Raw genomic sequence first — 19,375 nt, 5'->3', positions numbered from 1 at the left:
CAAAGCAACATAGCATCAACATTACATTGCATCATGGTGGGATCTCTACACAATTCTACACATCTTTAGATCCTTGGGAGGTTGAGAATACCACCTTGATTACCTTTCCATTGAAGATCGATTGACAATTGAAAGCTCCAATCCTTGGTAGCAAATTAGTGTGTAAGTTAGCAAAATTAGTCAAATTAGCAAGGGATGTGAAATTAGAATTTGTAAACACACAATTGGCAAAATACTGTGACAAATTAGGAAATTATGAACACATTGCTTCATGCACACACATCCAAAATCCACAAAACCATAAACATACAAGTGAAATAGTGAGGAGACACGTCCAATTATGCCACAATTACAATAGCGTAGGCCATTGACCCCGGCAATGGTGCCAAATGTTGGGGGTCTCCATCGTTGCATAGCTCCAATGACCAACAAAATTATCAATCCGGAGGGATGAGCTATCCAGCTAGGGCATGGAGAAACTCATACGATTAGTGAGTTAATCATGGCAACACAAATGGTTGACTCTATGAGGTGATCTTATCGGCCTATGGAGGAGCTAAGCCACAATGATGGACAATCTCCATGTCCAGTTCTCTTCACTGCCAATCAACCCAATCACACACACTACGATTGCAAGACGCACACAACACTAATCCTATCATGCAACACACTAATTGCAAGCACACACACATAGATCTATCAAGCACCACACTCCCAGTCATATCTACATGTACACACAAGCAAGAGAGGGCAATCACACAAGATTAGAGATGAATTAACCACTAATTAGTTAAGATCTAGCTAATATAAGCATCATAGGCAATCAAAAGAAGCATGAGAGAGGCATAGTGAAAGGGAATTAAGTATTGATTAGTGTTAACCAAGTCATATGAGCAAGGAGAAGTTCAAGGACTATCCATAGCCACACACCTCAAGAGCTCTCACCAAAGAGTGCTCTCAACAAATAAGCTTAAGAACCCTAATTTCTTTTACACACTGTCTTATATACCTAGGGTAAAAATATGCAATGTCCGGGCGCCCGAGGCCTCTAGGGCTCCACCACTTACTAAATTTGCAACCTAGGTACACTATTGACCTGTTATTTATGTTAAGTATGGAGCTTGATTTATCCCTTGTAATTTTTTGTATTAAAAACACACATTTGTAAGGCCCCCATTATGAGGAGAAGCCATCGTGCGTGAAGAAAATCACTCGCCAAAAACCAAAATTTTTAGGGCCAGTCTCGAGCTTTGTCGGAAAATTATGGCCGGACGGCGTTGAAAATTGGTCAAAAAATGGTCGATTGTTTGGCCGGTTCTCCGGTGGCCGATTTCAAAGGAGGACTTGTCTTCTCAAGGGCAGCCACACATGGGCGGATTCGAGGGTCCGATTTGGACTTATCTACACAAGGGCGGCTACACATGGATGCCTCTCATGAGAGAGGGCAGCCCTTTTGGCCTATAAAATGAGGCCATTTCTACACACATTTCATAGTGTGAAGTTGATGCAACAAGGTGGGTGTGAGGTGGTGAGAGTGAAGCAAGGTGGGAGCTCTATTAAGGGTATAATCCCTTTGTAGCCTACTTCTTATTTGAAGTACTAAATCCACTAAGTGGCTGCTTTCCCGTAGATGTAGCCCACATTGGTGAACCACATATATCGTGTGTACTCTCTCTTACTCTCTCTCTCTCTCTCTCTCTCTCTCTCTCTCCTCTATAATCTCTTGTGTGTGCAAAATTATCTCTCTCCATTAAGTAATCTACTCAATTATCTACTTAGCTACGTCATATTTTATAGCAACCGATATCAGAGCAAGGTTTTCTCGTAGGTAAATTATCTCAAGGAAAGAATTCCTTGAATTGAGTGGGAGTAATGGCGGAGGAAGGGAAGCTCAAGATCGAGAAACGGCAGAAACTACCAACATTGAAAGATGCTGATTGAAGACTATCTCTACTAGAAGGACCTAAATTTGCCACTAGGTGGTCTTGCAAAGAAGCCCGCAATGATGGCAGATGAAGCATGGATTGTCCTTGATCGAAAGGCACTGGGAACAATCCGGCTAAGCTTGGTGTCAACGGTGGCCTTCAACGTTTTGGAGATGAAGACCAAGGAGGACTTGATGAAGTCACTTGACGACTTCTACAAGAAACCATCGGCATCCAATAAGGTATTTCTCATGAAGCGCTTGTTCAATCTAAAGATGACAGAGAATGGTTCAGTTACAGAACACCTTAATAACTTTAACACCAACGTAAGTCAACTTCGATCGGTGAATATAAATTTCGATGACGAAATGCGAGCTCTCCTTATATTATCGTCTCTACCGGATAGTAGGGACAGCCTTGTGATGACTGTAAGTAATTCTATTATTGGCACAAATACTCTTAAGTTTGATGATGTTGTGGGTGTTCTCCTAAGCGAAGAAATGTGAAGGAGAAGCACAAGAGAATCATCAAGTGATGCACTACTGTCAGAGGAAACAAGAGGAAGGCCTAAGGAGAGGTTTAAAAATCAAAAGGGTCGTGATCACTCAAGACGGAGCAAGTCATGCACAAAGTCAATTCTTGAATGTTGAAACTGCGGCAAGAAGGGCCACGTCAAGAAGGATTGCTGGTCCAAGAAGAAGAAGGAGTCGGAGTCTCAAGATAACAATCCAACATCGGAGGCCAATGTGGCAGGTAAAGTAGAGCAAGATTCTCTAATTCTCTCATTAGACAATGTGTCTAATTTTTGGATAGTAGATTCCGGGGCTTCATTCCATGCGACACCACACAAGCAACATTTCCAAGATTACACCAAAGGTAATTTTGGGCATGTATACTTGGGAGATGATGAAGCTTGTGAAATTGTCGGCAAAGGTACAGTTTGTGTCAAAACTACTAACGGAAATGAATGGAAGCTTAAAGATGTTAGGCATGTTCCTTCTCTTCGCAAAAATTTGATCTCTATTAGACAATTGGACGATGAAGGTCACAACGTTGCATTCGGAAGCAAACGATGGAAGATCTCAAAGGGATCTTTGGTGGTTGCCAAGGGAGAAAAGGTCGGTACACTTTACTTGTGTACTATTAGCACACAATCTTCAACTTGCGCAATAGCTACAAAAGTTGACAGTGCGGTGTGGCACTATCGGCTTCGGCATATGAGTGCCAAAGGAATACAAATCCTAGAACAAAGAAGCTTCTACCAGGTTTGAAAAAAGTGGACTTAGAGTTCTGTGAAGATTGTGTTTATGGTAAACAAAAGAGGGTAAAATTTCAAAAATCAAGAAATAAAAGAAAAAATAAAAAACTTGAGTTGGTTTATTCTGATGTTTGGGGTCCTGCAAGTACACCGTCAATTGGTGGCTCATTGTATTATGTAACATTCATAGACGATGCGACTAGGAAAACATGGGTTTATGTTATGAAGAATAAATCTGATGTGTTTTCCATATTTCAAAGGTGGAAAGCCTTTGTGGAGAATGAAGTAGGTACCCAAGGTTAAAATGCCTCAGATCCGACAATGGAGGTGAATATTGCAGCCAAGCTTTTGAAAGCTTTTGTGCTAGCAATGGCATTCGTAGGCAAAAGAAAACCCCAAGGACACCTCAACAAAATGGGATTTCAGAAAGGATGAATAGAACAACCATGGAGTGAGCACAAAGCATGTGGCTACATGCAGGCCTACCGCTTGAGCTTTGGGCCGAAGCTGTAAGTATGTTTGTGTACTTAATCAACCGATCACCCTCAATGGCATTGGATGGGGGAGTTCCAGAAGAGGCATGGACAGGTAAACCGGTGAATTATGTATTTCTCAAAGTGTTTGGGTGTGAGGCTTTCATGCACATAGATAGAAGCCTAAGATCAAAGCTAGATGCAAAGTCCAAAAAGTGTTTCTTCATTGGCTATGGAGAAGGTGACTTTGGGTATCGTCTATGGAATCCTGAAGATGGTGAAATGTTTAGGAGTAGGGATGTAATTTTTAACGAACAAAATATTTACAAAGATTACTTGGAAAGAAAACAAACAAAAGAAATAGGTGATGAGTACATGGAGCTTGAGAACAGTGGCGTACCCAAGCCGTGTCGACCCGAGAAAGTGTCAGTGACAGGTGCACTGCAGCTGGTAGGTTGATGGTTGCACTCTTGGTCAGATACTAGATGCAGATTGGAGCAGGTACCGCAGGGATGTGTATGCCAGATCTGGCATTTTGTAGGCCAAGCATGGTTGTGAATCTTTGCTAGAGAAATCGTGCCATTGTGTGTATGGAGGTGTCGGTCGTGCTCGACAAGTTCAAGATACGATGGTCGGCCATGAATTGTCACCATTACAAGGAAGGACCAATGTAACGAGCTGCAAACGTGATGGGGGTTGGAGAAGAAGTCGACGGGTAGGCCGGACATCAACGTCGTGTGAATGCTCGCCACATCGAGGTTTTTTTTTTTTAAAACAGGAACATTTTTTTTTTTAGGGGCATGGAAACGAGGGCTGTGGGCTATGTAGCTTGCATGGGAAAGTCGCCATCTACAGGTGGAAGGCGAGGAGTTTGGCAAGGTGGTGGGCATGCAGGGGAAAACGGCCATCTGCATGGGAGAAGGAAAAAGGCTGAGAGTGGAAGGGAGGGGCCATGATCGAGAGCTGGTGCAGAAGCCGCGAGGGCTGTAGCTTATCAAACCGAGGAGTTGGAGGGTTATGGGGTCTATGTAGGGCCGCCAGGGCATGTAAAGAAGAGACTCCAGTGGTTGGAGATGAACATGGCGAGATGCCATTTACAGTAGGTAGGAGGGCTGAGCAAGGGAAGAGCCGCCAAGGTCTGGCTTTGAAGGAGGCACCGCTCTGCAAAAGGAGGTTGGCCGGTGCTCTGTAAGAAGCGGAGACCTCTCGAACGCCACTTGCCAAAAAGGGAGGGGGGCGACGCTGCAGAAGCTGGAAAAAAGAGAGGAGCCACCATAGCGTGATCACGTACAGGGGGGGTCTCTGGAAGCCAAGCTCGGAAAGCACATGCAAGAGGGTGCAAGAGGGGAGGCAACCGTTGGTGATCACTTGAAACAACAGTGGCCCATCATCGGCAGGAAGAGGGAGCTCTATAGTGAGTTCACACCAGCTGGTTGTCGCATGGTGCTGCAAGAAAAGAGCCACATGCCAAAGTAAGTTGGAGGAGCTGAAGAAGCCACCAAGCAGGAATCTAAGGCCGATACGTTCAATATTGTACTGGTGCAGACGAAGAGCACAACAAGGAAGGGATGGCGACTTGGAAATGATCAGGGATGACCACTGCATTGCAGAGTATGGTCGAGGGTATGCTGTGAGCATGGGCTATCCAAAGAGGTGCACCACTGGCTCAAAAGAGGAGACGCTTGGGTGCAACTATAGGTTGAGAAGACGGACAGAGCATTGCTAAAGGCCAAAAGGGTTGGTAGCCTCTTGGTACCGCTTGCATTCAAGGAGGTGCCGTGATCAATGGATAAGGCAAAGACAATCAGAAAGTGAGTGTGAATGATAGCACAAGGAGGAGGAAAAGTATGATGTCATGTTGGTAGGGTCCGACTGACTAGATGAAGGGAAGTTAAAGCTCCACCATTGAATCACTGTTTATACCATGGTATTTGCTAGTTATTCTTAGGTTTATATCCTCCTCCTCTCTACTCTTGTGTATTATTATGCATCAGTTATATGAGTGATTTCATCGTGTGTCAAGTGTGTGCGCTCTCCATGGGAATGTAGTGTATGCTAGCGGTCTCCAAATGCCTGAGGGTGTCAAGACTACTTGCATGTGAGTGTATGGTGCTATGAAGGATCAAAGGTTGAGATATATGCTTTGTGGTCGGGTATATGTGGTCGGGGATGATCAGGCGTGAGTAGGGCTAATAGTCGTTTGCCGATTTGGCGTCTATGTGTGTGATTCTGTGTGGGTAGGGGTGCGAAAGTTACCCTGGGCTATAGAGAGGCATGCATATTGTGTGCAGGGTGTGGTTCCCATTTCCCCCATCCCATCATTGGTGCCCCCACTGAGGATCCACTGATTGCTTCCTAACAAAGTGTTCGTGAGTCAAGATGAAGCAGGAATTTGGTCCGGTGCTCAAAGGAGATGAAGATGCAGACGAATGGATAGCCGATTTTGAGCTATTTATGCTGACAGTATTGCGGATGCCAGGTGATGAAGCGAAGCTCCAAAATCTACATTTGGTGCTACGAGGTAAAGCAAAAGTTTGGTTCGATGGCTTAGAAGATGCACACAAGCAGAATTGGATCGGATTTCGAGAGCACTTTCTACAAAGGTACCGAAAGGTGGTGTCGGCCTTGGAAGCAGATGCAAAGATTAAAGGTTTACAGCAGGACATAAGTGCAAATTTCAATGCTTTTGTTGATAAATTTGAAGCTTATTGGGGGAATTTTGCGACTGCTACCCAAGCAACCAATGTGGGGTATTTTAAGCGGGAAAGGTTTCTATCTTGCTTGCATCCCTATGTTCGTGAGAGAGTGGACTATGAAGATCCAAGGACCTTTGATGAAGCCGTCAGAGTTGCCAGAGCAAAGAGTCAAAAGATGAAGAAGAAGATGGAGGCAGGATTTCTACGGTCTGCATTCACGACAGCCAGTGTACCTAAGCTCAAACCGATTGATGAGCATGAAGAGGTAAAAGCTCTTTTTCTTGATATGCATTTGATTAAAGCACGTGAAGATGATGTCTGGCCAGAGGAGATAGAACAAGTGCCAACCAGGTCTCAAAAGGTGCAGAGAGGCATATTCAGAGTGCCACCCAGCTTGCTTGCTCAAGAGGACGAGGTGATAGAAGATCTTAAAGAAGAGGTGTCAGTTCTAGAGCTAGCAACGAGGATGACAACAAAGGTGCAAGACCTGGCAAGATCAGAAGAGGACTCCGACAGTTCTCATAGCTCCAGCAGCAGTTTGGACACAGCTAGCATGAGGGAGACAAAATCCATCTCTTCTAGGTATGAAAGTTATGATGTTTTTCATGTAGATGAAGTGGAGCAAGATGTATACAAGTTGCCTGCCAGTCATTTGAAGGTAAAAGAGGGAGCATAGTGCAAGTGTGGAGATGCCTTGTGTGAACAGGCCAGTCGAGCAGCCATCTCTTGTGTCTTATGATGGAGATTCCTTGCTAGCAGAAGAGGTATGGTTTGATTGTGCATCAGACCTAATTGAAGAGCAGGTTTTTGAGGATGACTTGCAGCAGCTAGGAATAGAAGTTGTGGTAGGTCAAGTTGATTTATCTATGCAAGGGGTGGGGCAACTTTGCTTTGGTGGGCATGTCAAGGTGCACTTTGAAGTTTCGGAGTTTGTCTGTGGCCGTGGAGAGTTAGCTTCGGCAGATGACTCTATGGAAACTGATACAGGTGCAGCCTATAAGAGTGAGGATCCATGAAACGAGGAAGGTGTCACCAACCTTGCAAGTGATGAGGTATTTGAACAGGTTGAAGCTCTAGCAAGTCATACTCCTGAGTATGAAAAGGTGGCCTTGGAGCCGTTTACAGAGGGTTTGGATACAAGTTTGCAAAGGGAACATGTTTGCTTGGCTATGCAGCAAGTGGAGGCAAATGGCAGGGTTTGGATACTTTATGCTATGCTATTGATAGCTATGTTGTTCCAGGTTGCTTTGCAAGGTGTACTATGTAGGTTTCACTGCTCATATGATAAAGGTGATGATATGGAGACTTCTCTAGCAGATGGCATGATAGCGGCTTATGGTACCAATGCTTCAAGTGTTCGAAAGTATGTGTCATGAAAGTATGCTTCAAGTGTTCAATATCTAATTCTCCTAAATGATTTTCTCATATTAAACTAATCATTTAATGTGGGGAAGGCCAGGGGAGAAAAAGCTAGAATATTGGTTAAGCTAGAAGACCGGCCACAGTAGGGATCCAAAGGAGGGAAAATAGGGATCCAAAGGGGGGGCCATCTGCAAAAGAGCCATGTGCAACAATGGGCTAAAAAGACCCTAAGGTTCAGCCCATTAAGACTTCCAAAATGCTAAGGTTCCAAAATTCAAAGGTTGTGTCCAAAGGTCAACCCTAGGGAAAATTGGATGCTTTGTGTGTGCCCTAAAAGTCTTTGTACATCCCTACATGGGAGGGGGCGAGCCCTAAAGGTAGGGGATGAGAGAGAAATCCACACACACACACACACACACAGGCTCCCTTTACACAAAGGGAATGAGGGACACATGTCAGCTCCCTAGGCCAGATGCCCACAAGGTGTGCCCAATTCCTATTGGAAGACCCTTGAAGTGGACCAATGAGAATTAAGCTAGAGTAAATGTAGTTTAATTAACTTAAAAACATTTAATAAAAGAAACCAATGAGAATTAAGTCTCCTAAAAGACTATTGGGCAGTCTCCCAAAGGGTCCAATGAGCATTCAGAAGCCCCATGGCTTGCCTGATTTCTATTGGCCAGGAGGCAAAGGGGTCCAATGAGAGTTTAGTTTAATTATTTAATTACCTAAAGCTCTCACAAAAGGGAAAAGGGGGACACATGTTAGAAGGCTATCACTTATGCTGCTTAATACCCATTGGCTTGACTTGGGGAGGTCCAATGAGGCAAAAGCCAGACCAAATTAGCAACAAGGGCTCGCCCAAGAGAGAGAGAGGGGGCTGATTTTTTCTTGGCATTGACACACACACACTCTCACTTGACCATGTGTGAAGGAAGAATACTCTATCTCCTCCCAAGCTTTAATGGAGAGCTCATCACCTACTCCAAGCTTGTGAGATAGAAGCCTACATCAACACTCTCTTGGCATGTGGATGCAAATCCAACCAAGAGACAAGCTTCAATGCATGCTCATATCCTCTTCCAAGCTAATTACTAAGCTAAGCTATGCTAATATGAGTGATTATGTGAGGAGATGTACATCTTTCTCGTAAGATACTCCATCTACTCTCATACCCTGCTAGCTCTCACCATCTTCGAAGGTGTGTGAGGTCTTGGGTCTGAGAACGGGGATAATTCAAGTTGTGTTTGATTAAGTGTTTTGCTTGGTGCATGAAGCTTCCATCTTCATTGCACTAGCTAGTCTTGAAGGAACACAAAGAATTGTATTGTACAATGTCTCTCTTGATGGGAGAAACCATAATACAAAGCCTTTTGGAGGGGGGACCGGCTCCATGCAAATCCGGTCCTCAACTGTTGTCAATAGCTTAATTTCTCTCTCTTTTGAAAGTATTGTCGATGCTATCTAACTAGGTGTTATGCTTTTTGTTGCTCTCTCCACCCAAGCACTCTTGTAATTCTCATTAGGAATCTATTCTAATGAAATGCCCACTATGTTCATGTTAATTTCTGCTACACATAAGTTATTTAGGCCATTAAATGTTACATTGGTATCAGAGCTCAAGGTTTCTCTTTTCTTGCTCAAGAAGGGAGGTCCTCAAGCTAGCTACAAATGGTTGGTATTATTAATTGCCTGTGAGTAAGTAGAATAGGGATTTTTCAGCCTTGTAGTGCGCCTGCCTTTGTGCAGTTAACGGGGCATCACTGTCGAGAGCTATGGTCTTAATAGTGGAGTCCTACGGGGCTTGCCTACGGCTTAGCCACTATTGAGCTATTAGAAGCTTGACAGGAGCCGATGCTGTTTTGGTGTCGAAAGACCCTCTCTTCTATTCCTTGCAATTAATAGTATTCGAGCCGCGGGTACAGTAGCTTGAGTGCTTTTTCTAAAGGGGTAAAGAGGAGTAGCAACTAGGGCTTGAAGTGCCAAAGTACACCTAAAAAGTTTACACCTAAAAGTTGTTAGAATGGCTGACAATAGTAAAGAGAGTGAAATTAATATTGATAACTTTGATTTTGCTCATGAGCAAGCTACTAATGATGCTTCAATGCTTGTTAACTATCTAGTTTCTAGGCTTCAACAAGCCATGGGCAATCCATCTCTCCAAAGTGAAGTGCAACGGCAGCTCCGTGCTCACGGGATTCTCCAAGCTCATCACCATGACGAGAGAACACCTAGGAAGCCTCCTTGTGAGACTACCAAAAGAGGTCTCTCTCCGATTCGGGAAGAAGAAGAGAATCCATATGAAGAGCTCAAGAATTTACTTCTTGATGATGCATCTCCTTCCCAAAGGAGAACTCAAGAGCCTCCACCGAAGGAACGAGAAAGAAGCGAGTCTCCCGCCACCTCGGCGGAGATGGCTCCATGAAGACGGTGGGCTAAACGCTCTCCATCACCACCAAAGCGGAGAAGACCATCGTATTCTTCTCCTCACCACAATTCAAAGAGGGATGATAAAAAGCAAGAGAAGAAAAAGGCGAGAAAGAGGACACCCTCTTCTCCATCTTCTTCATCCTCTTCCTCTTATGAAAACTATGGTGAAGATGACAAAGATCAAGACAAGAAAAAGGCGAGAAAGAGGTCACCCTCTTCTCCACCTTCTTCAAATTCTTCACCTTCTGAAGAAAGTGATGGTGCAACTTTTGAACCATCAAAAAGAAGAGGCCATAGAAAATCCTATGCCGCATGGAAGAGGTCGTCCAAGTTGAAGAAATTCAAAGAGGGAGGGAAGAGCATCTCTTTCCTTACCTATGATGGTACCTTTGGTGCTACGGACAAAGTCTTGGCCTTTATCCAGCAATTCGATGCGGCGTTTGGAGATGAGGGATTCACGGAGTCCTCTAAGCTACGCCATGTAGCTATGCATTTTCAAAATTCCGCCAGACAATGGTGGTCTAGCCTACGAGCCAATGGTGAAGCTCCATGAACATGGAAAGCTTTAAGAGCTTCCATTACGAAGCAATTTTTGGCCACCGATGCCAAAGACAAAGTACTCACCGAATGGCGAAGCTTAAAGCTCTCTCCCAATGAATCCATCCACAAATATGTAAACAATTTTTGGGACTTACAACTCAAAGCCACTGTCTTCAAAAGGTTGGATTTTGGAGAGCAAAAGCAACAATTTTGTGCGGGCTTGACAGAAGAAATGGCGGAGTATGTCAACTCCCAAAGACCACGTACCATATCGACGGTAATACACCACACTATGGTCGCCTCTCCAATCAATTTCCAAACGGGGGCAAAAAGAAATAATAAGCCCCCGGAAAACAAGGGTTCCAATGAGCCTAAGGGGAAGGACAATGTCCAAAAGTCTCCTAAGGGCAACTCCAACAAAGCTAAAGAGAAGGGAGTTTACAAAGGTAAGAATAAACTCTCTCCTGAAGAGCTTGAGCGTTATCGTAAGGATAACCGGTGTTTCAAGTGCGGCGAACAAGGGCATGCGTACCGCGCTTGTCCCGAAAAGAACAACCACCAAGATCCTCCTAGAGCTTCCTTGGTTGAAATCCAAGAGGAGGAGATTCACCAAACTCACCACAAAGGATCTCCTCTATGCCATGCTTGGGGAAAGGTAAGAGAACATGATGCTTTTATTCTCTTTGACCCTGGTTCTACTCACAATTTTATATCTATGGAGTTAACCACCAAGCTAGGCAGACAATCCTACGAGATGGGAGATGTCCTACCCGTTGACAGTGCCTTCAAGGGGCAAGAAGCTTCAATCACTCCCTTAATTGGGAAATTGAGGCTTCATGTCCAAGGCTATGTGGACATAGAGGACTTCTTTATCTCTCCTCTCAAGCATGAGGATGTAATCCTAGGGGCACCATGGTTTGACCGCCTGGCTGCCGATGTTAAATTTCCTGAAAGGAGAATCTCCTTTAAGTTCAAGGAAAAAGACATGTATATAGATGCTAAGGAAATGGGTAACACCATCCCCATCGTACATACACCAGCTTTCAACAAGTCAATAAAGAGCTCTATTTCCGTGTACATGATTTTTGTTAAAGATTCTCAAAATGAACCTAATGCTTTAACAAACGAAAATAAAAGCAACCAAAAGGAATTAGAGTTATCCAATTTTCTCAAGGGGTTTCAAGATGTTTTTATTGACGACATCCCTTGTGAGCTACCTCCTAAACGAGGTAATGATGACCATGCAATTGAACTTCAAGTTCCAGGAAGTTCACCGCCTAATAAACCTCCTTATAGAGTTTCTCAAGCTCAACAAGAGGAGATTATGCGGCAAGTGCATGAGTTAGTTGAGAAGGGCATGGTTAGGCCTAGCTCATCTCCATTTTGCTCACCTGTGCTATTAGTGCAAAAGAAAGACGACACATATCGTATGTGTGTCGAGTATAGAGCACTAAATAGGATCACTATCAAGAATAGGTTTCCCGTTCCACGGGTAGAAGACCTATTTGATAAGCTACAAGGATCGACCTACTTCAGTAGTGTTGACCTAAAGAGTGGGTATCATCAAATAAGGATAGTTGATCAAGACATTGTAAAGACCGCGTTTCGCACTACATTTGGTCTTTACGAATACATTGTCATGCCTTTTGGCTTGACCAATGCACTAGCCACATTCAACCGCTTGATGGAGAAGCTATTCAGGCCTCATCGAACCTTCACTGGAGTGTTCTTTGATGATATTATCATCTACTCTAATTCATTGGAGGAACACAAGCAACATCTCCAGGTAATATTTCAAGTTTTAAGAGAGAATAAACTTTATGTTAATCGAAAGAAAAGTGAATTTTTCTTGCAAGAGATTCAATATTTAGGTCACATTATCTCTCAAGATGACATCCAAATGGATCCATCCAAGTTAGAGGTAATAAAAGGATGGCCTAAACCAAGGAATCTGCATGAACTAAGAAGCTTCATAGGTATGTGTGCATACTATAGACACTTCATAGAAAGGTTCTCACAAATTGCTGGACCATTACACGACCTAACAAAAAAAAGCGTTAGGTATACATGGTCTGCTAAGGAGAACAATGCTTTCGAAAAGCTTAAAGAAAAGCTTATCTCTCAACCTGTACTTACACTACCGGATCTCTCAAAACCATTTGAGGTCCAATGTGATGCTTGTGGTGATTGCCTTGGAGCTGTTTTGCTCCAAGAAGGGCACGCCATAGGCTATGAGAGCCGAAGGCTCGACCCTGTTGAGCAAGCTCTAGGCATATATGAAAAGGAACTCCTTGCAGTTCTACATGCCTTAGACTCATGGAAGCACTATTTATTGGGGACTCCTTTCATTCTGCGAACGGATCACCAAAGTCTTAAGTACTTCATGACACAGACCAAGATCTCCGACAAACAAATGAGGTGGGCAAATTTCCTTTCGCAATTTCATTTTCATATTGCTCACATTGCTGGCAAGCATAATCAAGTAGCCGATGCACTCTCAAGACGACCGAGAGTGAATGCGGTTTCCATAGCAACTCACAATGATCTATCTTCAATGATAGATGAGTATGCTATTGATCCCGATTTTAGAGATGTGATTTCAGCCCTTACATTAGGGAAGAAAGAAGAACCCTTTACTTTACAAGATGGTTATCTTCTCTATGGTAATAGACTATGCGTTACTAACTCCCTGCGTGAGAAAGTAATGTATGAATCTCATGCTCCCCCGTATGCGGGGCATAGAGGGATTCAGTCTACCTTAAAGGGAATTGAAACATATTTCTATTGGCCTACCATGAAAGTGAACATACAAGAGTATGTTTCCAAATGTGTGGTATGTCAAAAGACAAAATTTGATAGAGGGAAGCAACCTGGATTTCTTCAACCCTTGCCAATCCCTAATTCACCATGGGAGAGCATATCCATGGATTTTATCTTTGGATTGCCTAAGTCTATCCATGGGAATACGAGAATATGGACGATAGTAGACAGGTTCAGTAAACAAGCTCATTTTATACCTGTCAAAAAGACTATCAAAGCCCATCAAATGGCAACCCTCTTCATTTCACAAATTTTCAAATACCATGGCTTGCCAATGTCCATAGTGTCGGATAGGATCCTAGAATGACCAGTAATTTCTAGAAGGGTCTCTTTGAGAATTTAGGGACAAGGCTAAATTTCTCTTCGGCCTATCATCCACAAACGGATGGCCAAAGTGAAATAGCTAACCTAACAATTCTCGATCTACTAAAAGCCTATGTAACAGAAGTAGATCTAAGATTCCAATGGGAGAAGTACTTACCCTTAGTGGAGTATGCTTACAATAACACTGTACATACTTCCACGAAAAAAGCACCTTTCGAGGTAATTGAGGGAAGATCAAAAAGTCCCTTGCTACTTAAGGTACATGGGAAGATCTTCGCTGCAGATGAGTATAGCCGAGACCTACAAGAATCTTTTCAAAAGATTAAAGATGCTATCTCTATCTCACAACAAAAGCAAAAGGCTGCTGCTGACAAGCACAGAAGAGCCCAAGCCTGTAAAGAAAACGATTGGGTCTTGTTAAAGTTTCCCAAGGCTCGATTAAGGCACACGACGGGCAAAAATCCTACGGGCCACCAAAAGTACTATGCTAAACTAGCAAAAAGGTACTATGGTCCCTTCCAGATTCTTAGGCCAATCAATGAGATGGCCTATCAACTTAAGTTGCCCAATCATTGGCTCATACACAATGCTTTTCATGTGAGCCTATTAAAGCCTTACAAAGGAGAGCCACCTCAAGAACCAACTATTGAAGACCCACCGGAGATCGAGGACCAAGAAGAGGTGTTGCAGCCCGAGTCCATTCTCCGACATGAAGACAAGGTACTAAGAGGCGGTAAGACTATCTGACGATATCCTATTAAGTTTAAGAATTATCCTTTTGAAGATGCTAGATGGATGCAAGGCATACAATTAAAGGATAACCTAAACCTTGTCAATGCTTACAATGCTTCCCAAGAGTAAGCAAATGTACAAAATGTTAAAAATGAACAAAATTTTTGTCTTATAAGACTCTCTTTTTCTTTATTTGTGCACAAAAATGAAGTAGTATGCATGCTTAGATCAAGTTTGCGGAGACGACGTCTCCCAAACACCAAGTAGAGCTTGTCACTCTACTATGGAAGATTGATAGGACTAATGTGCAGACATGCTTCCGGCAGCCTCAGGCTCTCAAGCGCCAAATGGACTAGTCATCCATTATGGAATGATGTCGTAGGGTAACATAGGGATCCTCTACCCGCTAAGAAAAGGACTCATGAACATGCTTTATCTTCTCTACACCATAGTCGAGGACGACTATGATTTCAAGAGAGAGGTAATGTCATAATAATCAATATCTAATTCTCCTAAATGATTTTCTCATATTAAACTAATCATTTAATGTGGGGAAGGCCAGGGGAGAAAAAGCTAGAATATTGGTTAAGCTAGCAGACTGGCCACAGTAGGGATCCAAAGGAGGGAAAATAGGGATCCAAAGCGGGGGCCATCTGCAAAAGAACCATGTGCAACAATGGGCTAAAAAGACCCTAAGGTTCAGCTCATTAAGACTTCCAAAATGCTAAGGTTCCAAAATTCAAAGGTTGTGTCCAAAGGTCAACCCTAGGGAAAATTGGATGCTTTGTGTGTGCCCTAAAAGTCTTTGCACATCCCTACATGGGAGGGGGCGAGCCCTAAAGGTAGGGGATGAGAGAGAAATCCACACACACACACACACACACACACACACACACACACACAGGCTCCCTTTACACAAAGGGAATGAGGGACACATGTCAGCTCCCTAGGCCAGATGCCCACAAGGTGTGCCCAATTCCTATTGGAAGACCCTTGAAGTGGACCAATGAGAATTAAGCTAGAGTAAATGTAGTTTAATTAATTTAAAAATATTTAATAAAAGAAACCAATGAGAATTAAGTCTCCTAAAAGACTATTGGGCAGTCTCCCAAAGGGTCCAATGAGCATTCAGAAGCCCCATGGCTTGCCTGATTTCTATTGGCCAGGAGGCAAAAGGGGTCCAATGAGAGTTTAGTTTAATTATTTAATTACCTAAAGCTCTCACAAAAGGGGAAAGGGGGACACATGTTAGAAGGCTATCACTTATGCTGCTTAATACCCATTGGCTTGACTTGGGGAGGTCCAATGAGGCAAAAGCCAGACCAAATTAGCAACAAGGGCTCACCCAAGAGAGAGAGGGGGCTGATTTTTGCTTGGCATTGACACACACACTCTCTCACTTGACCATGTGTGAAGGAAGAATACTCTATCTCCTCCCAAGCTTTAATGGAGAGCTCATCACCTACTCCAAGCTTGTGAGATAAAAGCCTACATCAACACTCTCTTGGCATGTGGATGCAAATCCAACCAAGAGCCAAGCTTTAATGCATGCTCATCTCCTCTTCCAAGCTAATTACTAAGCTAAGCTATGCTAATATGAGTGATTATGTGAGGAGATGTACATCTTTCTCGTAAGATACTCCTTCTTCCTCTCAATCTACTCTCATACCCTGCTAGCTCTCACCATCTTCGAAGGTGTGTGAGGTCTTGGGTCTGAGAACGGGGATAATTCAAGTTGTGTTTGATTAAGTGTTTTGCTTGGTGCATGAAGCTTCCATCTTCATTGCACTAGCTAGTCTTGAAGGAACACAAAGAATTGTATTGTACAATGTCTCTCTTGATGGGAGAAACCATAATACAAAGCCTTTTGGAGGGGGGACCGGCTCCATGCAAATCCGGTCCTCAATTGTTGTCAATAGCTTAATTTCTCTCTCTTTTGAAAGTATTGTCGATGCTATCTAACTAGGTGTTATGCTTTTCGTTGCTCTCTCCACCCAAGCACTCTTGTAATTCTCATTAGGAATCTATTCTAATGAAATGCCCACTATGTTCATGTTAATTTCCGCTACACATAAGTTATTTAGGCCATTAAATGTTACAGTATGCTTATGGTTGGTAGGAAGGATTATGGATGCGGGTGACAAAGCTCCATGCTATGGAGAGCAGGAAGGGTGGCCTATTTATTGGCCTACAAGTGCAAAGGGCAGCTTGAATATACATGCATTACAAGTGGATGACCACGACCAATGTTTTGTTTTTTATCTAGGTGGAGCCTACACTATGATTGGGGAAGCTGTGAGCTTTTGATTTTACCCTGGAGGGTGATGCATTAGCAGACCATTTTCTCTCTATCTCTATCCTATCTATATAGCCACTAGATCATCATTTTTCTTATGCAGTCTATGCAGCTATGTTATATCATTCTCTCTATACAGTCCTATCTTACCTAAATAATATTGTGGTTGATCATGAATGCTCAACGAGGGGGTGGGAAATGATGGTGCACCCAAGCCGTGTCGACCCGAGAAAGTGTCAGTGACAGGTGCACGACAGCAGGTAGGTTGATGGTTGTAGGCTTGGTCATGTACTAGATGCAGATTGGAGCAGGTACCGCGGGGACGTGTATGCCAGATCCCGCATTCTGCAGGACAAGCATGGTTGTGAATCTTTGCTGGAGAAATCGTGCCATTGTGTGTATGAAGGTGTCGGTCGTGCTCGGCAAGTTCAAGATACGACAGACGGCCATGAATTATCGCCATTACAAGGAAAGACCAATGTAACGAGCTGCAAACGTGATGGGGGTCGGAGAAGAAGTCGACGGGTAGGCCGGACATCAACGGCATGTAAATGCTTGCACATCGAGGTTTTTTCTTTTTTTTAAAAGAACAATTTTTTTTTATAGGGGCATGCAAACGAGGGTTCTGGGCTCTGTAGCTTGCATAAGAAAGTCGCCATCTGCAGGTGGAAGGCAAGGAGTTTGGCAAGGTGGTGGACATGCAGGGGAAAACAGCCATCTGCATGGGAGAAGGAAAAAGGCCGAGAGTGGAAGGGAGGGGCTATGATCAAGAGCTGGTGCAGAAGCCGCGAGGGCTGCAGCTCATCAAACCAAGGAGTTGGAGGGTTATGGGGTCTATGTAGGGCCGCCAAGGCATGTAAAGAAGAGAGGCCAATGGTTGGAGATGAGCATGGCGAGATGCCATGTACAGTAGGCAGGAGGGCTGAGCAAGGGAAGAGCCACCAAGGTCTGGCTTTGAAGGAGGCACCACTCTGCAAAAGGAGGTTGGCCGGTGCTCTGTAAGAAGCGGAGATCTCTTGAACGCCACTTGCCAAAAAGGGAGGGGGCGACGCTGCAGAAGCTGTAAAAAGAGAGGAGCCACCACAGCGTGATCACGTAGAGGGGGGTCTCTTATAGCCAAGCTCGGCAAGCACATGCAAGAGGGGAGGCAACCATTGGTGATCACTTGAATCAGCAGTGGACCATCATCGGCAAGAAGAGGGAGCTCTATAGTGAGTTCGCACCAGCTGGTTGTCGCATGGTGCTGCAAGAAAAAAGCCACATGCCAAAGAAAGTTGGAGGAGCTGAAGAAGCCACCAAGCAGGAATCTAAGGCCGATACTTTCAATATTATAATGCTGTAGACGAAGAACGCAATAAGGAAGGGATGGCGACTTGGAAATGATCAAGGATGACCACTGCGTTGCAGAGTATGGTCGAGGGTATGTTGTGAGCATGGGCTATCCAAAGAGGTGCACCATTGGCTCAAAAGAGGAGACGCTTGGGTGCAACCTATAGATTGAGAATATGGACAGACCATTGCTAAAGGCCAAAAGGGTTGGTAGCCTCTTGGTACCGCTTGCATTCAAGGACGTTCCGTGATCAATGGACAAGTCAAAGACATCCAGAAAGTGAGTGTGAATGATAGCACATGGAGGAGGAAAAGTATGATGTCATGTTGGTAGGGTCCGACTGACTAGATAAAGGGAAGTTAAAGCTCCACCATTGAATCACTGGTTTTACCATGGTATTTGCTAGTTATTCTTAGGTTTATATCCTCCTCCTCTCTACTCTCGTGTATTATTATGCATCAGTTATATGAGTGATTTCATCGTGTGTCAAGTGTGTGCGGTCTCCACGGGAATGTAATGTATGCTAGCAGTCTCCAAATTCCTGAGGGTGTCAAGACTACTTGCATGTGAGTGTATGGTGCTATGAAGGATCAAAGGTTGAGATATATGCTTTGTGGTCGGGTATATGTGGTCGGAGATGATCAGGTGTGAGTAGGGCTAATAGTCGTTTGCCGATTTGGTGTCTATGTGTGTGATTTTGTGTAGTTAGGGGTGCGGAAGTTACCCTGGGCTATAGAGAGGCAGACATATTTTGTGTAGGGTGTTGTTTCCAAATCCCCCATCCCAACGGTGAAGACTCAAGTACTACGGAAGGTGACAATGTGCAACAACGTCAACCAAATGAGGAGCCTCAACCTATTCCCCGAAGATCTACAAGAGCAAGTAGACCTCCATAAAGGTTTGTTCCTTCCTTCAACCATCTCTTGATCTCAGATTCTGGAGAGCCGGAATCATACGAAGAAGCTATGCAAGATGAACCCAAAGAAGAATGGATGAAGAGCATGCAAGTGGAGATGGACTCATTACATCGCAACCAACCATGGGAGTTGGTTGAGTTGCCTAAAGATAAGCAGGCACTTCAAAAAAAATGGGTGTATAAGTTGAAGGAAAAAGAAGGTGAGGAGAAAAGGTACAAGTCTAGGCTTGTGGTAAAGGGGTTTTCTCAAAAGAAAGGTATTGACTTCAATGA

At 43.9% G+C, this 19,375-nt stretch overlaps 2 protein-coding genes across 2 annotated transcripts; both read left to right on the top strand.

Annotated features, from left to right (window-relative positions):
• Positions 1-1,998: 1,998 nt before the first annotated feature.
• Positions 1,999-7,028, top strand: LOC147437635 (uncharacterized). Its single transcript, XM_086487139.1, has one exon. It carries the CDS (start codon positions 6,036-6,038, stop codon positions 7,026-7,028), a length of 993 nt encoding a protein of 330 aa, XP_086343265.1. The 5' UTR covers positions 1,999-6,035.
• Positions 7,029-7,041: 13 nt separating this feature from the next.
• LOC147437634 (uncharacterized) lies at positions 7,042-7,669 on the top strand. The gene has a single exon (XM_086487140.1). The coding sequence runs from the start codon at positions 7,042-7,044 to the stop codon at positions 7,366-7,368; it is 327 nt and encodes a 108-aa protein (XP_086343266.1). The 3' UTR covers positions 7,369-7,669.
• Positions 7,670-19,375: the final 11,706 nt, after the last annotated feature.

The sequence above is a fragment of the Adiantum capillus-veneris genome, chromosome 17 (assembly GCF_014529385.1).
Source record: "Adiantum capillus-veneris isolate H3 chromosome 17, ASM1452938v2, whole genome shotgun sequence".
Classification (NCBI taxonomy): Eukaryota; Viridiplantae; Streptophyta; class Polypodiopsida; order Polypodiales; family Pteridaceae; genus Adiantum; species Adiantum capillus-veneris.
This window is presented reverse-complemented; position numbering and strand designations above follow the sequence as displayed.

Excerpts from the sequence above, each read along its gene's own strand:
- LOC147437635 (XM_086487139.1), top strand. The coding sequence starts at position 6,036 with ATGAAGCAGGAATTTGGTCCGGTGCTCAAAGGAGATGAAGATGCAGAC.
- LOC147437634 (XM_086487140.1), top strand. The coding sequence starts at position 7,042 with ATGCCTTGTGTGAACAGGCCAGTCGAGCAGCCATCTCTTGTGTCTTAT.